The sequence below is a fragment of the Cyrtonyx montezumae genome, unplaced genomic scaffold (genome assembly GCF_038088225.1).
Source record: "Cyrtonyx montezumae isolate F1298 unplaced genomic scaffold, pur_monq_1.0 scaffold_8, whole genome shotgun sequence".
NCBI lineage: Eukaryota > Metazoa > Chordata > Aves > Galliformes > Odontophoridae > Cyrtonyx > Cyrtonyx montezumae.
The window spans coordinates 3,498,918-3,520,685 of record NW_027072089.1 but is presented as its reverse complement, the minus strand read 5'-3'; the positions used below and the strand labels follow the sequence as shown (position 1 = coordinate 3,520,685).

At 42.3% G+C, this 21,768-nt stretch overlaps 1 protein-coding gene across 1 annotated transcript in view; it reads right to left on the bottom strand.

Moving 5' to 3' along the window:
- Positions 1 to 18,771, bottom strand: part of TRAPPC9 (trafficking protein particle complex subunit 9) — a 453,429-nt gene extending 434,658 nt beyond the window's left edge. The window contains exons 1-8 of the mRNA XM_065753627.1: positions 18,762 to 18,771; positions 17,377 to 17,977; positions 11,648 to 11,793; positions 10,903 to 11,031; positions 8,173 to 8,199; positions 6,793 to 6,914; positions 4,981 to 5,106; positions 796 to 1,012 (exon numbers count right to left, since the gene is read on the bottom strand). Of these exons, the coding sequence (XP_065609699.1) occupies positions 796 to 1,012; positions 4,981 to 5,106; positions 6,793 to 6,914; positions 8,173 to 8,199; positions 10,903 to 11,031; positions 11,648 to 11,793; positions 17,377 to 17,960 (1,351 nt within the window). The 5' untranslated portion in view covers positions 17,961 to 17,977; positions 18,762 to 18,771. The remainder of the gene's footprint in view (positions 1 to 795; positions 1,013 to 4,980; positions 5,107 to 6,792; positions 6,915 to 8,172; positions 8,200 to 10,902; positions 11,032 to 11,647; positions 11,794 to 17,376; positions 17,978 to 18,761) is intronic.
- Between the last annotated feature and the right edge of the window lie 2,997 nt (positions 18,772 to 21,768).

Genomic DNA, 21,768 nt, shown 5'->3' with positions numbered 1-21,768 from the left:
GAGTATCCGATGCATATTCAAACACAGCTTACCTATGGCAGACAGTATGAAACTTGCAGACAGAAAAGACAGTATTTAACAGCTGTAGGAACAGCCACTTGTTATTATGAGCTGGTTTTGTTTTGCTGGATTGTTACTGTGGTTTTTCTGTTTACTTTTTAATAGATGCAAAAAAAATAGCAATTCAAAAGATAAATAGCACCTAAAATTGTTTCAATATCTAAAAGCTAGTCTTACAAATAATAGCACACTGATTTAATCTGTGGAAAAAACATGACATATTTGACCTTACAGACACAAACACAACCGAACAGGCACACATGGGTGTAATTACACCTAAATTTCTATGAGTGAGCCTATATACAAAAATACAAAAGAATCTCTCATTCTTTGATTATAAGCCATACCAAAATGAATACAGTTTCTGAAACACAAAGTTAAAAGCACGTAATTACAAACTACTCAGAAACAAAATATGACCTTCTTTGTACTGACAAGCGTAAAATCACAAAGACATTTTGAAACAGGAGAGAAGCTCTCATTAATAAAACACATTTGCTAAAACCAGAGGAACACAGCAACACGCTCAGCAGTAGCTCTCTGAAATTCAGACCTGCTGAAAGCAACGCCAGCGAAAAGCAAAGGTGCTGTTTTGAAGAGCTACTCCATTTGCCACAGTTAATTTCAGATAGGTTGAGGAGTTGGGTTTCATTTGCTATTTCTCAAGGAAGTTCGTTACACAAAGAAAGCTGAGCGGCATCGTAAGCAAACGCACGCTCCCCCTGAGACATTTACCTTTGCTGAAATCTTTAGGATCCAGTGATAAGCTATAGCCTGGGAGAGTTTCCAGAAGCAGTTTGTAGCAGGCCCTCCACCCAGGCTCTGGGATGCTAGGTGCAGCACACTGCATTGCTGCGATGCGCTTGAAGAAAGCAGACTTCCTGTGAAAACCGATCCGTTCATAGAGCTCCGAAAGAACGCTGTAACGCTGGATCTTCTCTTCTTCTGAGAGCTGAAATTGAAAGGGAAAACAGAGCTGTCTTTAATGAAAGACAATTTTAAAGCATGTATCTGAGGAGCAGAAAAAAAAAATAAAGAAAAAATGGAATAGGCATCTCCGGCACAGAAGGGCAGCATGCTTGCATAGCCAGCCGTGCCAACCCTTACTGCCAGGAAATCTTAAGCTTGCTTCAGAAGTTCATCAGCTAACAAGAACAGACAAGATACATTTTCTGAACAGCTTAATTACTTATCGGTACCACGAAGCATAAGCTAGTCAGAACAGCTAAAAACAGCTGAAGGGTTTCATATTTTATAGGTGATACTTAGCATGATATTCAGGTGCCTGGTGAGAACACAAAAATGCACCACTTCCAAAAACTACTGATTGATCAAGTTAAATGTTTTCACCACTTTAAGAGTAAACCTAACAGCTAATCTTGAAAGCTCAGGCTACGAAAGCAAAGAAATTAAACCATCAATTTTTATGAGTCTCTGACCTCAAAAACCACTAACTATTCATACTGTGATACCTATGCAAACTGGCAACTAGTGGGGAAGAGTTTAGTGAAAGGTTAAGCCCCATTAGGTTTAAAGTTCAACAAATTTGGTGAGTCACTACTAACGTGCACTTCTGTATCTCGTCAGTATATTTGCACAAGGCCCACGTAATCACTCCTCTCCCCTGTTGAGAGTGAGAGTCTTGCTTAGAAATCAGGCAGCCAAGAAGAAACTTCCCTGCACTAAGTCTCAGTGCTACCAACTCCTCCACCTCCACATCCCAGTGATGAGCACAGTGAGCTCTGAAAGTGGATCAGTGGTGACACCTAGTGCACGACACATGCACCAACAAAAGCAATACCAAATATTGCTAAGAACTACTCCGCAAAATACGTTAGCAGCTTTACAGGCATTTACAACCATGAAGTTCATAGAAAAATAACACTGTTGGACACAAAGCACAGTTTCTAAAATTCATTCTTGAAAACTGTGAATTCTGTGTTTAATGCCATAGGTTCATGTAGGCTGGAAAAGTGCACAGAGTTCACCCAGAGCAGCCATCCACCTATAGCCACTGCTCTCACAAAACCATGCCCATCAGTGCCACGTCTGCATGCTTCTTGCAGACCTCCACAGACTGTGACTTCACCCTGGGCTGCCTGTGCCAATAGCTGTAGGTACTTTAAGGCTCTGAAAGCAAAAAGATTATAGGTACGCTAATCATTTTTACAGAAATAATTACATCTTACGAAGCTTCAGAACATTTTTCATCACAAAAATGCTGACATCATTACAAAATCATGAAGAACCTGTTTTCAAAAGTCACTACTAATTTGGGGCATAAGGGATGTGTCACAAAGAAGGTTCAAAGAAGCTTGGGGTCTTCGGAGCACACCATGACCGTACCTGATGGCACAAATCCTCATAGCTGAAAAGATACCAAGACACAGACAGACCAGCAAATCATTTTGGCAAGCTTCAGACAAGCTTTGAAGCTGAAGCTGCTACTTCCCTACAACACGAGAATGCAAATCTACAGCACAATCATAGATCAGACCAATCCTACAACAGGAGTTGTAAGATGGCAACTGTACCGAGCTCAAAATACAGCTGGAAAGAAAATAAGGCACAAAAATAAAGCACAGATGAATTTAAAAACAGTTTATCAGAATCCTGAAAAGCCTAATCCAGAAAGAATAATAGCTTTCACATCACCCACTCAAGCAGAGAATCTGCTCCTCTGTTTTTTTTTTCCTGCTATTTACATCATTTTTTAAAGCCTAGAGAAATAAAAAAGACAGCAGAACTGAAAAGGGTATTTTGATGACGTATCAGGGTCAGAAAAGCTTACATAGATTATCAAAACTATTCCTTGGATACAAAATACTGTCAGTGTCCACATACCTCTGGAAACTACATTTTTAAGGTGGGAAGAGAATCACAGAATAGCTTATGTTGGAAGTGACCTTAAAGCTCACCCAGCTCCAGCCCCGTGCCATGGCCATGGCCATCTTCCACTAGGCCAGGTTTCCAAAAGCCCTATCCAATGCCATGAGCATTTCCAGGGTTGCAGTGTGCACAGCTCCTCTAGGCAGCCAGATTTTTGATTATTCCTAACTATATTTAAGTAAACTTTTACAATCTCATCTCCTTTGTAATTGGCAGTTATAATTTATTCTTTGTAATTGGATGCAAAATAAGTCTTATTACCCTGGAGCCCTCTTAAAATCAGAAGACTCATTACATAATTTTACAAGACTGAGGAGATTGAACACATGTGGAAAGAAATCAGTTTTCCTCTCCATCAGAGAGGCACACTTTACTCTAGAGATGTTTTTCTGCTATCTGATATCACAGAATCACAGAATTGTAGGGTTTGGAAGGGACCTCTAGAGATCATCTAGGCCAACCCCCCTGCCAAAGCAGCTCCCTAGACCTTAGTTCTACCTGCAAGAGGAAGAAAACAGATCCCCATTTGTTTTTTCTGGTTTACATATACGAAGATGTATCTGTGGGGCCAAAGCTGATGCCATAAATCAAAGTCACTTCAGGGAAAAAATAAAGAAGAGAGAAATAGATCAGCGAGCTGGCAAGAGAAGCAATGGGGTTTCCAGACTGCCCAAATCTGTTTGTTGCCTTCTCTGCAGCAGGTGGCAGAAACAAGGATGCCTTCTTATCATGTTCTTCTCTACTTACCCTTACCCAGGACCTACTCAAACTCACAGTTGTTTCCATTTGTGACACTGGAGCTGTCTGCAGCAGTCACTGGTCAGGACAGGTGTTGAATTCTGACCAGCTGCCAAACTTTGTGCTTCTGTGTCACTTACAGCTATCTGAATGCCTTATATACTTTGCCATTCACTAAATTCTACTACCCCGTCATGGGATGGGGAGAAGAACAAGGGATTCTCACAATGAAGATAATTACTTCCAGAATAAACACAACGTTACAGCAATACCTGAGCTTGCAGGCCAAGAGAATGACAACTGAAGAGCAACCAGGGAAAAATACTGGCACAGTGGCTTCACGACAATACTGGCAGCCTATATTAAAGGCTACTGGCTAAAGAGCTGCCAGTGAAAGAGACCACAGGATTAAGAAGATCCTTAGCACTTGAAAAGATCACATCAGTTAATGCACTCTGCAACAAAACCCGTGATTTATATAAGAGTTTATTAAGTTATGAAATTCTCCTCTTCTCGGGTTAGAGCATTTTTATGTTTAATGATCAAAACACATTATCACCTAGTGAGTATCTGAAAGAGGCAATCAAAGTTCCACCCAAAGTATTATTTTCAAATCACATTGATTATTCTGCTTCTCTCATTCATCTCCCATCCTGATCTGGGCTTTCACTGCTAGTCTCACCACGCCAGAATGAGCAGAAAACAAAAAGCACTGAGACACCTCACAGCTTATTACAAATTGTTTCAAGCACAGCCATGTCTGGTAACCAGTGACACTGGCATGAGACACTGACACCATCCTGTTTTGTGGCGGTACAGACATCTGCTTAGCTGTACGTGAATGAGATCATCATCAGCTCCAACTACAGAGGGTTAGGATAATCTCTGCAGGAACTGCACACAGAGCCAAACTCAAAGCTGCATCAATATGGTATTCTTTTTCATTAGGAAAATCTATTACTTGAATATTATCAAGTGCTAAAAAGCTTAACTTGGCTGCCTTTCCCAAACACAACAACTCAATAGAATAACAGTGTAACAGTGTCTTAGTGAGAGAATGGAGCTGGTGGAGGCCCAAATCTCAAGTCCTCATATTTAGTGAGTTCTGAGCACTTTCTTAAAGCAGACTCACTGATGTGGAAGTCATAGGAAGTCAAGCCCTAGTGAGAACCAGGGGAATTAAGCTATAGGTGTTTTTCATATCTGTGATACAGAAAAGAAACCGGAGTGTCCTAAGAGTGAGTGAGTCATCTCAAGCAGGAACAGAAAACTAACTGGACTTCCTGCACTTACCTGGCGAAGATTGATATAAACTGCATTCTGAAGGATCTCAGAGGCTTCCATGCTCCTTTTCTGTATTGCCAGGACTCTCACTGCCTTCACACAGGCTTCCAGTTCAATAACACCTGCATTCTTGTACTTGAAGAGAGAAAAATATGAAAGTACGGTACCCGCTAGATTTGACGAGCACTTCTCCACAACACATACAACAGCTGGCACACCTTCCAGGACCCAGCGATTCCCTGACACCAGTGACTACACCATTACATCACCAACGTACAGCCAAGTGAAAATTAAGGTGTCAGCATCATATAAATGTTACTATGCAAAACAAAACCCTTTTCAGCCCCTTCACTCACTTGTATTATTTCGAGAGGCTGCAGAGTTCACATCTTAAAGTTCAAACAAGCAGAAAAGTTGGGAACATTAGTATCATTTTGGATAACCCCACCTCTATGGGGAATCAATGCTTGCAACAAAGTATGTAATACCTACTTAAACTGAAAGCTGCTGTTTGACAGCTGTTTTAAGCTCTTCTTCACCACCACAATTCCACCAAGTTAAATGGGAATTGATCTACGAAATGTATTACATAGCACAGGAAACTGCAGCAACAGAACTATAGTTTTACTGCACCAAGTTTATCTTTAGTTATAACAGCAGCATCGATCACAAACCATTCTGAGTTTTCTCATGTGTTTATCACGTTTGGAACTCAGTGGGAGAACTAAAGCCCAGAATGAAATGCAAGAGCAACCACCAAAGCACAGTTATAGATTACTTTCTTGTGCATCTGAGATATCAGCAAAAATCAAGTATTGGTGAGTGAATCCCCTTCAGATGATGCTGTGAAGGTTTCTTACGTTCAGTGATAACATGAAAAATGTACTGCTATCTCAGCACTATAGCCAGAGTTATTCTATGTATAGATCTTAAACAGACAAAAGCTAGCTATACGTGCTGAACAGCCACAGGACAAATTTGTTTTTTGCAAGTGAAGCCATAAAGAGGTGAAGTTATTACTTTTTAAGAGCATAATGGGTTTTATTATAATCAAAATATATGCACCCTGACCAAATGATCCTTCTAAAGAAATCATATCTTTAACCTTACATTAACATAAAAAGCCTAACAAAAAGCCTTTTTCTTCCATATTATCAAAGCAAACACGAAGTCACCTTACTGTCTTACACTCTGAACATCCGCATGACAATCTAAAAAAAGTTCCTGTAGAGATGAAAACTATTTGATATTTGTAAATCCTCGTTTCTGTTTGTCCTTCACATTTCCTCCATGATCCCACCTCTCTCCATGCACCAACGCTAGCCACCCCAAACCCTCTTACAAAACCACATCCATCCTCAGCAACCCACTCAGAAGCTCCTGAACTCCCCAGAGATCATTCCAGCAGGCACAGCAAATGAGCATTCAGCTCACACAAGGCACGAAAGCATCAAGTTGCTGATGTATGCAATAAAGGCTGCAAATACAACTAGTAATTAACAAACCTTTCGAAAGCATACTACTTATTCTTGAGAGTGCTTTAAAAATGTAAGATAATTAATCCAAAAGCTCCAGGTGTAAGTAGGCACTGTAAATAGTTTCCTCAGCACACTGCTGTTCCAGGTATCATCTCTGACCAAAAAGCAGAGATTTCCCAACTGCACTCAGTGCAGCAGCATAAATTATTTCCATTTGTTCCATTATCGTGTCTTAAAAACTGCATGGCACGTGCTCAATAAGATCTTCTGAAACTCTAACCTAACTCTAACACTTTGTTATTTACAAGAATTTCAGGATGTTTCAAAGGTCAGAAAAAAATACCTTGCCATAAAAAGAAATGGCCTCCTTATATTTATCAATGATGTCTTCAGGACTAAGGCAGTTCTTGGCACGTCCTATCTCAGCACTGGTATCTGCATTTATCCCATTTGAAGTCAGTGCACCTAGAAGAGAACAGGTGAAGAAATGAGCAGAAGGAATTTTATTAAGTATTAAAAATCTAAGAAAAAAAAAAAAAAAAGACCTAGGCTAAGCTGCAGGTTTGACCAAAGCATACACAATGAAGATTTGCCCTACCTGAAAAATACTGCCTCTGTTTTACTGTTTTCCTACACTGTTGAAGTGCAATAAATAAATAAATAAATCAGAAATCAGTAAACAGGACATAAAAACAAAGCGAGAACAAAATAAACCTCATTCTTTTTAAGTTATTTGAGTATTCAGACAATGAATAAAACACCGGATTGCTAAAATCAGATTACGGCCGTATCTTTATAAGCCATTTTTTCACTGAGTCCTTCTTTGCTATAATTACAAACTGTATTTCTAAAGCACACACAAAAAAATGTGCAAGTTTATTTTTCCTAATGTAATTATCAGAAGGTGATCTTCTCCAATCATTTAAAACAAATCCTTTAGGAGGATGATTAGGCTAGATGATCTTGTAGGTCCTTTCCAACCTACTGTTTCTATGTTTCCCCTCCTTATGTCCAATCTCAGAAGGCCACGTGTTACAGCCTAACTACAGGCCACCAAATCTGAGGCTTCCACATTAAATCAATTAATTTCCTGAGGCTCAAGCAAAATAGTGAGAAATTGCTTTACTGATATATGAAAGAAAGAAGGAGATGGAGAGAGTCTTTATATTTACAGGGGATAAGAATCTGTAATAGAGGCCAAGGAAATCCAGGGTATTACTAAGTGCATTAAAATGTTATTTCTACAACTCAATTTTATTGCAGAGTTAATATAATAACATTGGAAATATACATCAAAGGTTTAGAAACGCTCTGTATCTCTTTACATGGGGCTTAATCTCCAGGATTACATGCCTACATTTATACAGGAATTTATTTCTCCTGGTGGCTAACTGCAAAGAAATGTTCCTGTTTCAGAGCTGGGCCTAGCTCCTAACAGACAGATAGAAGTACCATGAAGGTAATTCCCACTCCTCTATCACTGCAGTACTTTCTCCTGTGCCCATTAACACCACAGGCACCTGTACATGAACACTTCTGGGTGCTTTACAGAAGCCAACAGCAAAATCTTTGTTCATGATTATTCGAGGTTTCTAAACTGAAACCTGAAGCATCAGGAACCTGAACTGCTTTTGGCACATGGCAGGAACGATCTACGCAAACGCAAAACAAATGCAGGTAATAGATAGAAAATACTTTGGAAACATGCATGAAAATAATGTACCTGGATCAATGAGAACTTCTTGTGCCCCTAAAAGGAGGAACAAAAATGATTCTTTTTCAGCCTTGAATACAGCCAACAAAATAAGCTCTTACAGTGTTTTATAACGATCATCAGGCTTGAATGAAATTATAAAACCTATGACAATCATCACTGCTATTTTGAAGGACTACCAATTACGTATCAAGAAGTCACCACACATTAAATCTCTTTTTGTTAAATACCCTTCTGATTGTCATTCATTTCACACCATCAAGTTTTCTCATAGAGTAAAGCCAACAAGGCAGACTATTCTCATAGCTGACATGACATGCGCAAAAACTGGAGTAACAGAAGTGTTAACTCCTTGATGACTTAAGCTTTGATTAAGCATGGCAATAAAGTTAAGGCTGAAGGTTAAGTAGTCTAACACAATGCTTTATGAGAGAGACAGGACCTCTGTCTGATTAATTTACTTCATCTCCAAACTAATGTAGTAGAGATTTAGGGCCAGATCAAGAAGATACTCCTGAACTCCGCTCATGTTTCCTAATTCTGCTTGGAGAAGGAGGGAGGTCAAGTGATGAGAGCTTGGTACTTCAATCAAAGTAAAGCAAAACATCCAGTAAGCTCCAGATGATGTACTCTAACGTCATCTTACGTGATGTGTGACATTTCTTTAAAATGTCCAAACTCCCTTTCCACAGCCAGCACAGCACTGCAGTCCACAAGTCCAAGTGACGACCAAGGAAGGAAATGTGCCCATGGAAAATTCAAGGCTCCATGGGTCTCTCTCCCTCCCTCAGGCAAGTACTTCAAACTCTGCTGTTATTCAACTATTCTCTTCTGAACGATCTATTCCTATCAAAAGAGCTTCAAAAAAAGCTGAAGGATGCATGAACTCCAACCAGACAATATTCTGCTGGACACAACACTTTCCAGATACGTGTTCAAAGTACTTCAATTCTGCTTAGCAGGGAAAAAAAACACTTTAGTATATTACAGAAGGAGAGCCAATATCAATGCTTCTCTCTCCAGAGATGCGTTGGACATGTTTTAAAGCAGATAAACACAACGGTTTGAGCAGCCAGGCCAAACGTTGGCATTTTTAATGGAAAAATGCCGAATTGTCCATGTCCTATGAGATTTACAACAAAAACACTTCTCTTGACCGAGTTTGGGCACAAGATAGTCCCAAGAAACCCTGTTCTGGCAAGTCACAAGAAGAGGTGCGATTCCAGGCACATCAGTAAGCAATAATGATAACTAACACTACTCAAAAGAAGGCATAAGTTGAATGCTTATTCCACATATGCCAATTTTTGATTTGCCTAAAATTTGGGAATCCTTTTTGCATCTGATCTGATCCCTCTAACAAAGCAGACTACCGACAAGGGCGTAGGTTTTTAAAGTATTGAAAAGAAACTTACAGAGAACTGTAAAGGGAGAAGACATAAGAATAAATGCTGTGTGACTAGAGAGAGTTCAGAATTTCACATCTCAAAACTAAAAACAGGGAACAGTATCTAATGGCCCAATAAGTAATATTTTCATCTGGGATGGATAATCAAACACCTGTAATCAGTTTCTCTTCACAGTAATGTTTGGCTAATAGTCCTTTGAGAAGACTCTCCTGGACACCTAGCTGTGCAACCTAGGCTAGGGAGCTGCTTTGGCACTGGGGTTGGACTCGATGACCTCTAGAGGTCCCTTCCAACCCCTACAATCCTGTGATTCTGTGATGAACCTAAAACAATTTTAAAGCAGGACTACACTAAGAAGTTTGCTTAGTGCTAACAGGGACCTCAGGACCCAAAACGTATTATTCTGATAGCTCTGATTTGTTACCTACTTGAGTAACAAGGAGTACCTGTTAGAAATGAACAGACTGCACCACATACTGTTAAATATTTGTTGAAAAATGCAGGAAGATTAATAACTGTGCCAAGTTTTATCCGAACAGGCATTATAAAATGCACTATCAGTTATGGGACCAAATGGACAGACTTTAACCCCTAGATATGATCTCTAAAGTTGGCATTCTCTCCCTAAATAAGGTAATTTTTACTATCTAGCTCATCATCTGCTGTCAGTATATACGGTATGTACTACAGATAATACAAAGCAAATGTTTCCTGGATTGTGATGTATAGGTGAATAAAGATGGGTGGAGATGTTTATTAGGAAGTCATCCTGATTGCACATAACACACGGGTACTGAGACCAGCACTCAAACCCAGACTTCTCAACAATTAATACTTCTTTTTTTTCTTTCATTATCCAGCCATCCTCTCCTGGAAGCCACAGAAGCTTTCAGGAGCCTCAGTACCATGTAGCAAGTGTTAGGTTCTGCATTAAAAGCACATCTGCACAATCACAACAGAGCACTGAGAAACAATGAGTTGAGTCCCAGCAATCCAACCAGAGTCAAGAGAGCTGACCAAGAACTCCACTCTTCAGATGAGCCCCACAGGCTGCTCTCCAAATCACCCTAACAGACTGAGGGATGTTACTGCCTACCATCATACGGATCATAACAGCATCTTAGGATTGTGGAAGACTTCTTATGGATGCATAGGAGGCTAACCAATGGCAGGGAAAAGGAGGGATGAAGGCAGTTTAAGGAGGAACAAACATGGAAAGACACATAGATAAGGGGAGCACGTATCCATGTGTGCGGAGGTCTGAGCTAAAACAGCTGGAACGAGGCTCTGAATCCCAGTGATTGGAACAGAAGTCAAATTCCTTTCTTACCTGGTCTGTGCCTGTTGCCTGCCTCAGCAGAAACAGAACCTCCTTGTGCCCTACGAGATCCAACTTTACCTCCAGTCCCACCAGGGTAATGATAGATGACTGATGCAGAACATAATCCTTCAAGAGCAGCTAGATATAAAAGAAAAAAAAAATCAGCAGATTAGTAAAGGTACTTTCAAAAAGTGAAGTATCACATAGAAGAGACTATTAGCATGAATACAAGGTGTGCTGCATTTGGAGACACAGGCTGAGATAGGTAGACCGTGTCCTTTTTGTCTCTGTCCTCATTGGTAACGTTTCCCCTCAGGCTTCCCAAGCACCCAGGCCTAAGAGCAGAACTGCAGGAGTAAGTCCTAACCACAGCAGAAGAAGACAGGCATCCAAAGTACTCAACCCAAGTAGCCACAAATCCACGAAACCAGTTAGAATGCACCTGAGGATGTGGGAAGTTGGCCAATGTCACTGTGGGGCCACTTCCTTACAGCCTGAACAGGGGGAGACTTGTAACAACTGGACAAAGGGAAACATCACACCCATCACCAGGAAGGAGGTACCAGGGCTCTACAAAGCACTTAGGAAGTCTAAGGGACTCAGCTTTCCAGCAAGGCTTTGAAACATCCTCCTGGAAGTCATTTCCAAGCACATGAAGAACAAGACGGTGACTCGGAACAGCAAACATTCAACAGTTCTGTTTGCTTGATTTTAGCAATTACTTTTTTTATTAAATATCATCAATTAAACCTACCTCCGAGCCACAGGAAGTCATTTACAGACCGCAGAAGTTCCACTGCCATGTGATAGTGCACCAAGGAATCTTGTAACATCCCAGCTTGTAAGCACAGGTCACCAACATGTTTCCGCATCCGGCCTTGACAACGTTTCTTATAGTGTCTGCAAAAGAAAAGACACAACATGAAGTTACTTCCAAGGAACTATCTGAGCTAATAAACACCTAAAGCCAATTTTCTTTAACAACAGATTGACGTTACTGTACTTTCTCTGAGCAAACATCCAGTGTGAATTTTAAGCAACTTAATATGCAAAAGTAAAAGAACCAGCGTTTGGAGGAGACACTGAAAGGAACAATGCATTGCATATTTAGGCTACATAGCATTTATTTGCATATAGTTGGATGCCTTGCCTACACTTGGGAAGAAACACTATCTTTTTAGAATCGTTATGCTTGATGAAGAAAAGGACATGTTAAAGCAGTGATGAGCAGAACGATTAAGCCTTCAGTTCCTTTCCATTTTCATCCTACTCCACATTGAACAGACTCAGTATAGCCACTACCACTTCAGGCAAGGTCTGCCAGGGTTTCTCTTCCTACTCTTTTTTCATTTATTCAAATAAAATCTGAACCAGCATCAGCAAGACAATTTCCTTCCTTTCCCAAAATCAGACAACACTACTGCAGTCTTACTGAAAATATAACATCACCCCAGGTAACATACTCATTCATTTACATCTCTCCAGTAGAGTAACCTTCCTGACTTCTGACTATACGAGCCTAGAAATACGTGCGTAGATATAACATATTATTTTATGTTCCTAAATTCACATCAAGAAAAAAAAGTGTTTTTCTTTGGACAGATTGAAACACAAGGAAGACATCTGAGGATGAAGTTTTAATTGAAAGAACTGCTGTCAATGTCATTCTTTCTCATGTGACAGGAGTCTCTCCCAGCAATCTGGATAACTTGGGCTTCCAAAAACACACAGGACCGTGTCATACTGCCATGGTTTTATGTTTCTAGCTTGTACCAGCTCTATCTGTACTTCTGTCATTATCCAGCATACTGGAAGCTAATTTAGCCATTTCAAAAGCAGGTAACGTGCATTTTACAGCACAATGAACTTTTATACTCCAAAGTAAGACCTGAGTACACGGGGAAATGTCATCATTGTGTAATTAAAGAAACTTGAGGAGGTGCTTTTCTTCAATGCAGTACTTCCCAGAACTGGGGAGGAAATAATTCCGTTCTAATTCCTTTCAAGTACTCTCACATCTCAATTTTTTTTTTTTTGCCCTACATTTTCAAGTAATCTGTAGATTTATGGGCAATCAATATTTCTTATTCTATCAAAACTGTAGTTTTCAAGTTTGTTTCCTCCAGATTTTCCAGATTATATATTAAGCTTATAAATATGAGTCATACAGAAAAAGCAGAAGGGACAGTGCCAGGCAACTAAGTTAGAATTTAGCACCCAAAGCACTTTAACAACACTGCCTCACCAACGGCTCTTCCCATCCAATACCTCATTTTGCCAAAACTTTATGCACGTAGTCACTCATTACAGCATAACTTAGACATCAACAAGCACTGCTTCGGAGCTATTTCTGTTGATGAACAAGAAGATCAATTTATTCCTGATGGTGAAAAATTTTAATTCTAATTATTCAAAGACCAAATTCACTCAATGTATGTTTAAGCTCATAAATATTATCACAGCACTGTAGGGGTTGGAAGGGACCTCCAGAGATCAAGGGGTCCAATCCCCTGCCAAAGCAGCTCCCTAGACCAGGTTGCACAGGTAGGTGTCCAGGCAGGTCTTGAACGTCTCCAGAGAAGGAGACTCCACCACCTCACCAATGAAGAAGTGAGGGACAGTTTCTTCAATCCATATGGGTTGCAAATTCAATGAGAAAAAATAAACAGGCACACTTTTCTCAGCATAAAATCACAAAGTGATTACTCATAGTAATGCTCAGCTTCACAGCTTTAGCTGAAGAATCAGTCCACAAAGCTGAAAGCAAGAAGCATTTAGATATCTTCTCTCTAGCCTCCCTTTCATTAAAGCATCGGTTAATTATTCTGGTTCTTTACTGCTTAGCTCTGTTTGATGACAGGAAGTTCACACACAGTGATGGCTACTGTCTCTCCATCAGGTCCTTGGCATACCCCGCTGCTAAGAGCATTGAAAATTTTTTCTTTGGTTGAGAAGATCATTTAAGACAGAGCCTTAGCAAAGCCATTGCCATGTCTCACACCATGACATCATAAAAAGCCTTTCCAGAGAGCGTGATGCACTCAGGACTGCCCTCAAAGGACATGATGCCCTACGATACAGGACCACACGTGGGAACTATCAGCAACCCAAACCCACCTTCAGCACCTGTAAACGCAGCCAACTACAAAAGGAGTTTCCAACCTTATCCTCTGAAGCATCCTGTTTGTGTTCATCTGCTACTTAGCACAGACCTTACTCTTCAAAATAACAGTGACCATCACTACCAGCAGTAATGACTACTGCCTGGAAGTGGAGGACCATAAACCTGGTCTGGGAACAAGAAAATATCCATTTCCCATATAGGATATACGTTTTCCCCCCTCTGTCCCCATTCTAGGATGCCAGGATAATTTCTGTAGAAAAATCAGACTAAGGGTATAATGTTTCAAGACAGAATTTCTTTTCACTACTAACCCCCCAGTAATAAGTTTGAAGGACTTTCTGAACCCTCAATATTTCAAAATGGCTGCATTTAAAAACAAGAAACATGCAAAATGAACTCGTGAAACTCATGCAGAATGCTTCAGCAGAAATCCCCATCCAATTCCGCCGATTCCAGTCAGCATGCACAGCTACAGACAACGCCGATCATAACATCATTCTGACTGAAAGTACAGCAGCATTTCATCAACTGCCAGAAAGTCCAAATTTGGAAACCAAAGACAGGCAGCGACAGCTTCATGGTTTTGGAGTTTAAACAATAAAGCGAGCTCCAGAGGCTAGCAGCCACCTAAGCATACCACGTGTGCCCTACAGAAAGAAAAATCAGCATTGCTACCAAAGACAATTGCCAGATGTGCCAAAAAAGGGTCAACGACAGTAGTAAGGCTCCAGGCAGCAACTACTTGTGTGTGTGGTGGAAAAGAAAGAGAAAAAAGCCACACTGAACTATGCAATGAAGGCAGAGTGGAAAGGCAGTGTATGGAAGGAAGCTAACTGCTTTTAAATGTACGCAATCGCAGCCTACCTTTTTAGACCCAACAACAAACTCACAGGGCAGTATGAGAGAAGAAGGAAAAGAAAGGAACAAAACAAAAATTAGAAAGACAGAACAGAAATAAAATAAACAGCCACATACACATACTGAGACATCACGAAGTCTGACAAATCAGTAAGCAAATCCCATCTACACAGTGTAAACACACATCTAGTAACAGAGCCCTACCTTCTCACCTCTCAGTAGTGTTAAAGAGATCCCTTACCAGCATAAAAAAAATCCTAAAACAGAAACTGATGTAAAAAAATATCTTTCTTCAACAACTTCTTAGCACTTAATCCTGCTATTTTCCATATAAACAGTTTTCTATCAGCTAAAATAACTGTATTCTTTTCAAATCATGCTCCACTTTTCTTTTTACTTGAAATCCACATTCCTGATGTACAAACTGCACCTAAAAGACACTGACCGTGCTCTCACTGATCATGAAATTCAGTGGCAAATATTACTCCTTGGTATGAACATTAGTCTTACCCACTGAGCATCGATCCTATCTATCCAGCTTTGAGCATAAACATTAAGCTTCACAGTTGACAGTAAACTGCTGAAGAAAATAGATTTTATAAGTTGGGTACCTTTAATTAATCTTCAGGTCACGTGATCATACATATGTAAGTTCTTAACATGTTTTTTCTCAATATCTACATAACCCCCTTCCCAAGAAGAAGCTGTTTCATTTGCTTGCCTATTATTTTCACGTGCAGCCCATGCATTTGGACAACTTTTATTCCTCACTGAGCAGACTTACACAGCGTAGCATCTTGCAAAGACACAAACTGGACTCAGCTGAAGGAGGTCCTTGCTAACCCTGCATCTCCGTATTTCGACTTCCTGCAGTACATTCCCCTTACTTGGGGAACCTGTTGCTGCTAAACAGAACGTGTTACAATTACAGCATTTCATTTCAACCCAAGAAATAAGATAATATCCTAGCATTTCCCACCTGAAGACTTAGACTGGAAGGTTGAATGTAGTTTAATAAACCAACCGTAGTTCAACCCACTTCACAGCCTGAATTTCTGCTATCTATAGAACACAGAAGCCAGAAAACATTGTGCTATGTGAGAGGTACCTGAGCAGAGAAGTTCACACTTTGCACATTTACTTCTCTCTCTCAGTGAAGAACAACTCTTTCGCAGTTCTTAACACAGACATAGCAACGTCACAGCGAAACAAAAGCTAAAGAACACTCTTTCAAACCAAAGGAAAAAGTTCAGAATATTTATTTTCTCTGAACAGTTAAGTACATCAAGCATTAACTGAGGTATATCCATGGATTTAGACTTAATGGAAAACTGTTTAGAGGACATAATCACAACATAATTAACTCTGAGACTAAGGCAAAGGCTTTTGGTAAACTGGAACACAAAATCTGCGTGATTAAGTTATCACATTTGCTCAAAATGCATCCTAATGAAAGCCAAGATTCTAAAAGGGTTCGTCTAGGCTACAAAGTGTAGAGTACAAAAAACAGAAACAACAACTGGCACTGACAACAAAAGTTAGCTACTGCATGTTAGGAGGCAAGCCTATATTGTGAGGCTCAGTGTGCTGAGACACTGGAACAGGTTGCCCACAGAGACTGTGGATGCCCCCTCCTGGGAAGCATTCCAGGCCAGGTTGGATGGGGCTGTGAGCAACCTGGGCTAGGTGGAGATGGCCCTGCCTATAGCAGAGGGGTTGGAACTACGTGATCTTAAAGCCCAACCACTCAATGATTCTAAGCAGAACAGCCACAGAGTAGCTACTGTAGGGGACAACACAGGCTAGCAAGCCAGAGCAAGCCCAGATGCATGCCAGCAAGAGGCCCTGGGGCAGAGGAGAAAGGTGCTGCTGGCCCTTCAGGACGGATGTGTGTTATTTTCTGACAGGACATGCACCCTTCTATCTTCTCTGAGACCGAAGGAAGAAACATGGTCGTGACTTCAAGTAGTGGAGCCAAACAAACTGCACCTCTCTACAGGCAAAAGGCCTAAAACCAAAACTATGTAGTGCACGCATCTGAAAGCTGAGTGAGCAAATGATCAAGGGAGGATGAGAGAGGAGGAGAACAAAAATTGTAACACAGGCTAAACAAAGGGTACAGCTGTGATGATAACAACAGCAAAACATGACGGGTGAAACCCACCAAATAATGAAATGAAAACAGAAGACAGACACTTAAGAAAAGGAAATAAAAAGATGTAACATTGTGTTAACTGATGTAAATTGAATTTCTTTGATAACACTGTTTCTCTACAAACCCTCTGAACCCTTCCTCAAAAGCTCTCACTGTAGTGGAATCTGTCAAACCTCTCCTGCGGCACCTAAACTAAGTATTTAAATGCACACTCAAACTCAAAATATCAAATACAGTCAGACAGACCACAGAAATTAAGTTATCTTAAACAGCAGCAGATGCACACAAGAAGGGCAGCACAACATTTACTGTAGCAACGTATGCTCTGTCTTTTCCAGCAGCTTACCTACTGTCTGTGTCCAGCCCTACAAAATCCTTCTTCTCAAAAGGAACGCAGAGCAGTGGGATCTTGTCTCCAGACTTGTCAGTGGCTCTGTCAAGACGCTTGGACTCCAACACAATGAAGAGGGATTCGATGAAGTCTTCTATTCTTTTCTCCACGGTTTCACATTCATCATAACTGGGGTAAAACGCCACATCTGTGCGGGCCTGCTCTGCAATCTCTCCTTGAAGTCCGAAGACAAACAGCCGGGAATCGTAGAGCGTAGAGCTGTACATTTCCTTCTGAAGATGGAATTTTTCAAACGTCTGAGGCCAGTCCTTGGCAGATGAACAGTCTGTTATCGTTATCAGCCCCACAACTTTGCGGTGCGTCTGAAAATCCCCCCACTCGTTGTTCTCCGGGGGATAATGGTGCCTATAACGAATGTACAGCACGCGCTGAGAGTCGCGCACATTGACCTGGCTCACGGCTGAAATCCGCTTGTAGATCCTGTAAAAGCTTTCTTCTGGTACAATGCCGATGGGCTGGACCACAACCAGGAGAGTCTGATGATCCTCGGCGCACTGCATGTAGTCAGGAACACTCATTTTGCACCAACGGCAGACTAGCAAGAGATAAATGCGTAGTATTTAGCACCCAGAAGCGTACACAAGTGCTGAATCAAGCTGGGACTTCGTCACAAAAATCACAGAACCGTTTGAATCGGAAGGGGACCTTTAAAGGTGATCTGCTCCAACCCCCCTGCCATGAACAAGGCCACCTACAGTTACATCAGGGTGTGCAGAGCTCCATCCATCCATCCAAAACACAGTGCACTATGTGCTGCTTTGAACTGCCTCCTGTCATTTCACACAGATGAAAGCAACGTAAGCCAACACAGCACATGGGGTAAATGCTGAACCCTGAGCCCCAGGCTGTGCAGTGGGTTCCCACGACACACGCTGAGGTGCAGGGCCCTGCGTGGGGTGGGACGTGGACTGCCAACCTACAGCAACGGCCAAACCATCACACAGCCATCAATGCTAAGGACGGCGAAAAACAGGCTCACAGTACTGATTTACTGAGAATAAAGTGGCTATTTCCTCAAAGCTCAGCAGGAGGACCATAAAATAGCTTGGGATTTCAGTATATGGGATTCCCTCCCACACCCCCACCCGAGCTATCCCAAAGTGCATTTCTGTGGCTGTGCCACACAGACGGGCACAGCCAGAGCCCCGTGCTGCTCCATTTCAGCCGGCACCACACGAACAAGGAAGGAGGCTGGAACCCATTCTGACATCAACAAGCACGCTCCCACCCCGCACCCCATTAAGGAAAGGGGCTGAGGGGCGGCGTGAGCCGTCCCGGGGGTCGGTGAGGGGGAAAGAGGCGCGGAGGGGCGCACTCACAGCCGGGACGGGAGCCGCCCCCTCCTGCTGCTGCTGCCGGACGCGCGGGGCGGGCGGGCGGCGGAACTGACGGCAATGGGCGCCCGTGGGGCGGCGCATGCGCGGGAGCGCTGAGGCGGCCGCGCTGTCGGCTCTTGCGACGGGGCGGGCGGGAGCGGGGGAAAGCGGCTGGGGGAAGGGAAAATGCTCGAAGGGGTTTTCATTGAATGAAAGCGCGTCGCCTGGGTGGTGAAGCCCAGCTGCTGGCGTCTCTCCTTGCTGTGTGACTGAAGGTTACAGAGGCTATCCGTCTTTGTGGTGGAAAAGAGCAACCCTCACACGGTAGCAAAGGATAAAAACCCTGAAGCCCCTGGGAAGCGTGAGCCTTAAGTGAGAACTAAAGTACTTTCCCAGTTGAGCATCCCAGCTATGGTTCTCAGAGACGTGCCGCAATGTTTGCACAAATCAGGAGATGACGGCACGTCCCTGCCGCTCCATGCACCAAGAAACATCCATGCTTCTCCAGTCTGAAGTCTCTGAGGTGGTGCCAGCCCTCTGTATTTACATCACTTCCCTCTCATCCTGTCACTATTTATCTGGGAGAAGAAGCCCACCCCTCCTCACCACAACCCCCCTTCAGGAAGTGGTAGAGTGCAATAAGGTCTCCTCTGAGCCTCCTCTTCTCCAGACTGAACAATCCCAGCTCCCTCAGCCGCTCCTCATAAGACTTGTGCTCCAGACCAGATTCAGAATCGTAAGCTTGGAGAAGATCACTGAGATCATCCAGTCCAACCATCAGCCTGTCACCATCATCCACTAAATCATGACACTCGTGCCACGTGATTCTTTTCTTGTACTGAGGAGCCCAAAACTGAAAAAGAGTATTCAAGGCACAGCCTCGCCTGTGCTGATCACCTCCCTGCTCGTGCTGGTTGCACTATTTCGGATACGAATCAGGATGCCATTGGCTTTCTTGACCACCTGGGCACACTGCTGGCTCATGTTCAGCTGGCTGTCAACTAAAGTTCTTTTTCCTCCCCAAGGAAGATTGCAGTCTTATTTATTATCAGACAGTTAACAGTTGTGGGGCAGCCTCCTCAAAAATATGACTGGAGAAAATGACTTGCATTACCCGTTCATTCAGAAAGTTTAAGTCTTTAAACTTCCTAAATCATACAATTTTAAAATTAGTTTCTACACAAACATTCTAGGGATATACAAATTAAGAGCTTAGAGCTGATAATTAATATTGAGATCTGTCTAAGATCGCAATAAGGAGACCCTGTTAGAAGTGCATTGCTGGGGAAAGATTAGAGTCTGGAAAGGGTCGCTTGGATCACAAACTTTCTTCCAACACACGAATATTAAATATAAATGTAGATAAATGAACGCTCTTAATCCCTTTTAGGAGATTGTTTTATTAACTTGGTAAGGACACATTTCTCCTTGACAGGTCAGAGAAGAAGACATGGAGCTGTCAGCTGGATGCATGGTACAGATACATTACAGATGAAGACACAAGGGACATACTGAAAACTTATTTGCACATCAGTGATCTACTGGCTATAAGGAGAGACAGAATTCAACACTCAGCAACCATACTCTGCTTCTATTTCACCTCATGTATGTAGATACAAACATATATATATATATACTTACTGAACACTAGAAATAAACATCTCATAATCTTTTCCTCACTTCAGTAGTTTGCTCTTACTCCATAGTGACAAAGGAGAGCAGACACACAGTCATAGCTGCCACCAGCTTGTCCAACAGGCTACTGTTTCTCCCCATGGAAGAGAAACCTGCTGCCAGTCCATACCCCCGGAGCAGTTTGGCCCAAGTGTTTGTCTATTTATCAGGACAGGTCATCAAACAAACCATGTTTTTGTTGTTTGGATGTCACGAGAAACTGTATTTGGTTGTGATACCAATGATACAGAAGCACACTAAAGATTTGGTCTCATTAAAATTGCCAGTGGTCATCAGTTACAACTCTCCTCTGTAGCAATGGCTGGAGAAGCACTTTCTGACATAGCTGGATAAAGTGATGTCCTTGTGAGTCCCTTCCAACTCAAAATATTCTGTTGTTCTAGTCCAGCTCTGCAGTATTTTGTTGTTTCAATTCTTCCTTATGAGACTAAATAAATAAATAAATAAGACAGCTTGTATCAATTAAGATAGTTATTACTGAATGTAAATTGGAATAGTTAATATTTTACTGTTTCTAGGAGATAATTTGGGTTGTGGCTCTGTAACTGCGACAGCCCAGAGCTGTGACACTGCCATTAAGCTACTCAGCCTCCCGAGGTCCTCCAGGATGTGTTAATTCCAAGTGGTGGAGACCAACTCAGAAGAGAAGTTGCTTAAATGCGTGCATCTCACGGTCATAGTAATGACGGCTGTTTCCACAAGGTGTCACAAGACTACAGGGATCAAACAAACTGAGCCTGATCAATACGCATACAATGTCATTGTACCTAAGGCTTCACTTCAGATGTAATCTGCGGAGTGGTTTCACCAGTGTTGTAATCTCAAATGAATTATGCAGTCCAGGAGGTTTTGACTGTCGGTACTGAACTGCCCAAGTCGTCTCCAAATACAGAGATGTTGGACCCAAAGCCAGTGAACATTCTCCAATACGAATGAAAAGCACACTGTTTGTAAAGCACACAGTAAATTCCTGATGAAAGCCATTAGCGAGTGCTAAACGACTCCTGGTGTGAGCAGAGCAGCTCTCAGCAGGCAGGCACACACCGGCTCTAACGGTACTGGAATCAACCCAAGCCATTCTATGACTGCCGCCAGATCCCACTTCCGCCCACCGCCCGCTACCGGCACAGCAGCGGCCGGGCGCGGTGCACCACGGGATCCGTAGTCCTCCCGGCCCCGCCCGCCAAGGCCGCACGGGGTCCCTATGGCGGCCGCGGACTACGATTCCCAGAAGGCCGTGCGGCGGCGGCCGCCCATTTGTCGCCGGGATGAGGGGTGAAAGGCCGTGGCCGCTCCGAGGTTGAAGTCGGGGGGG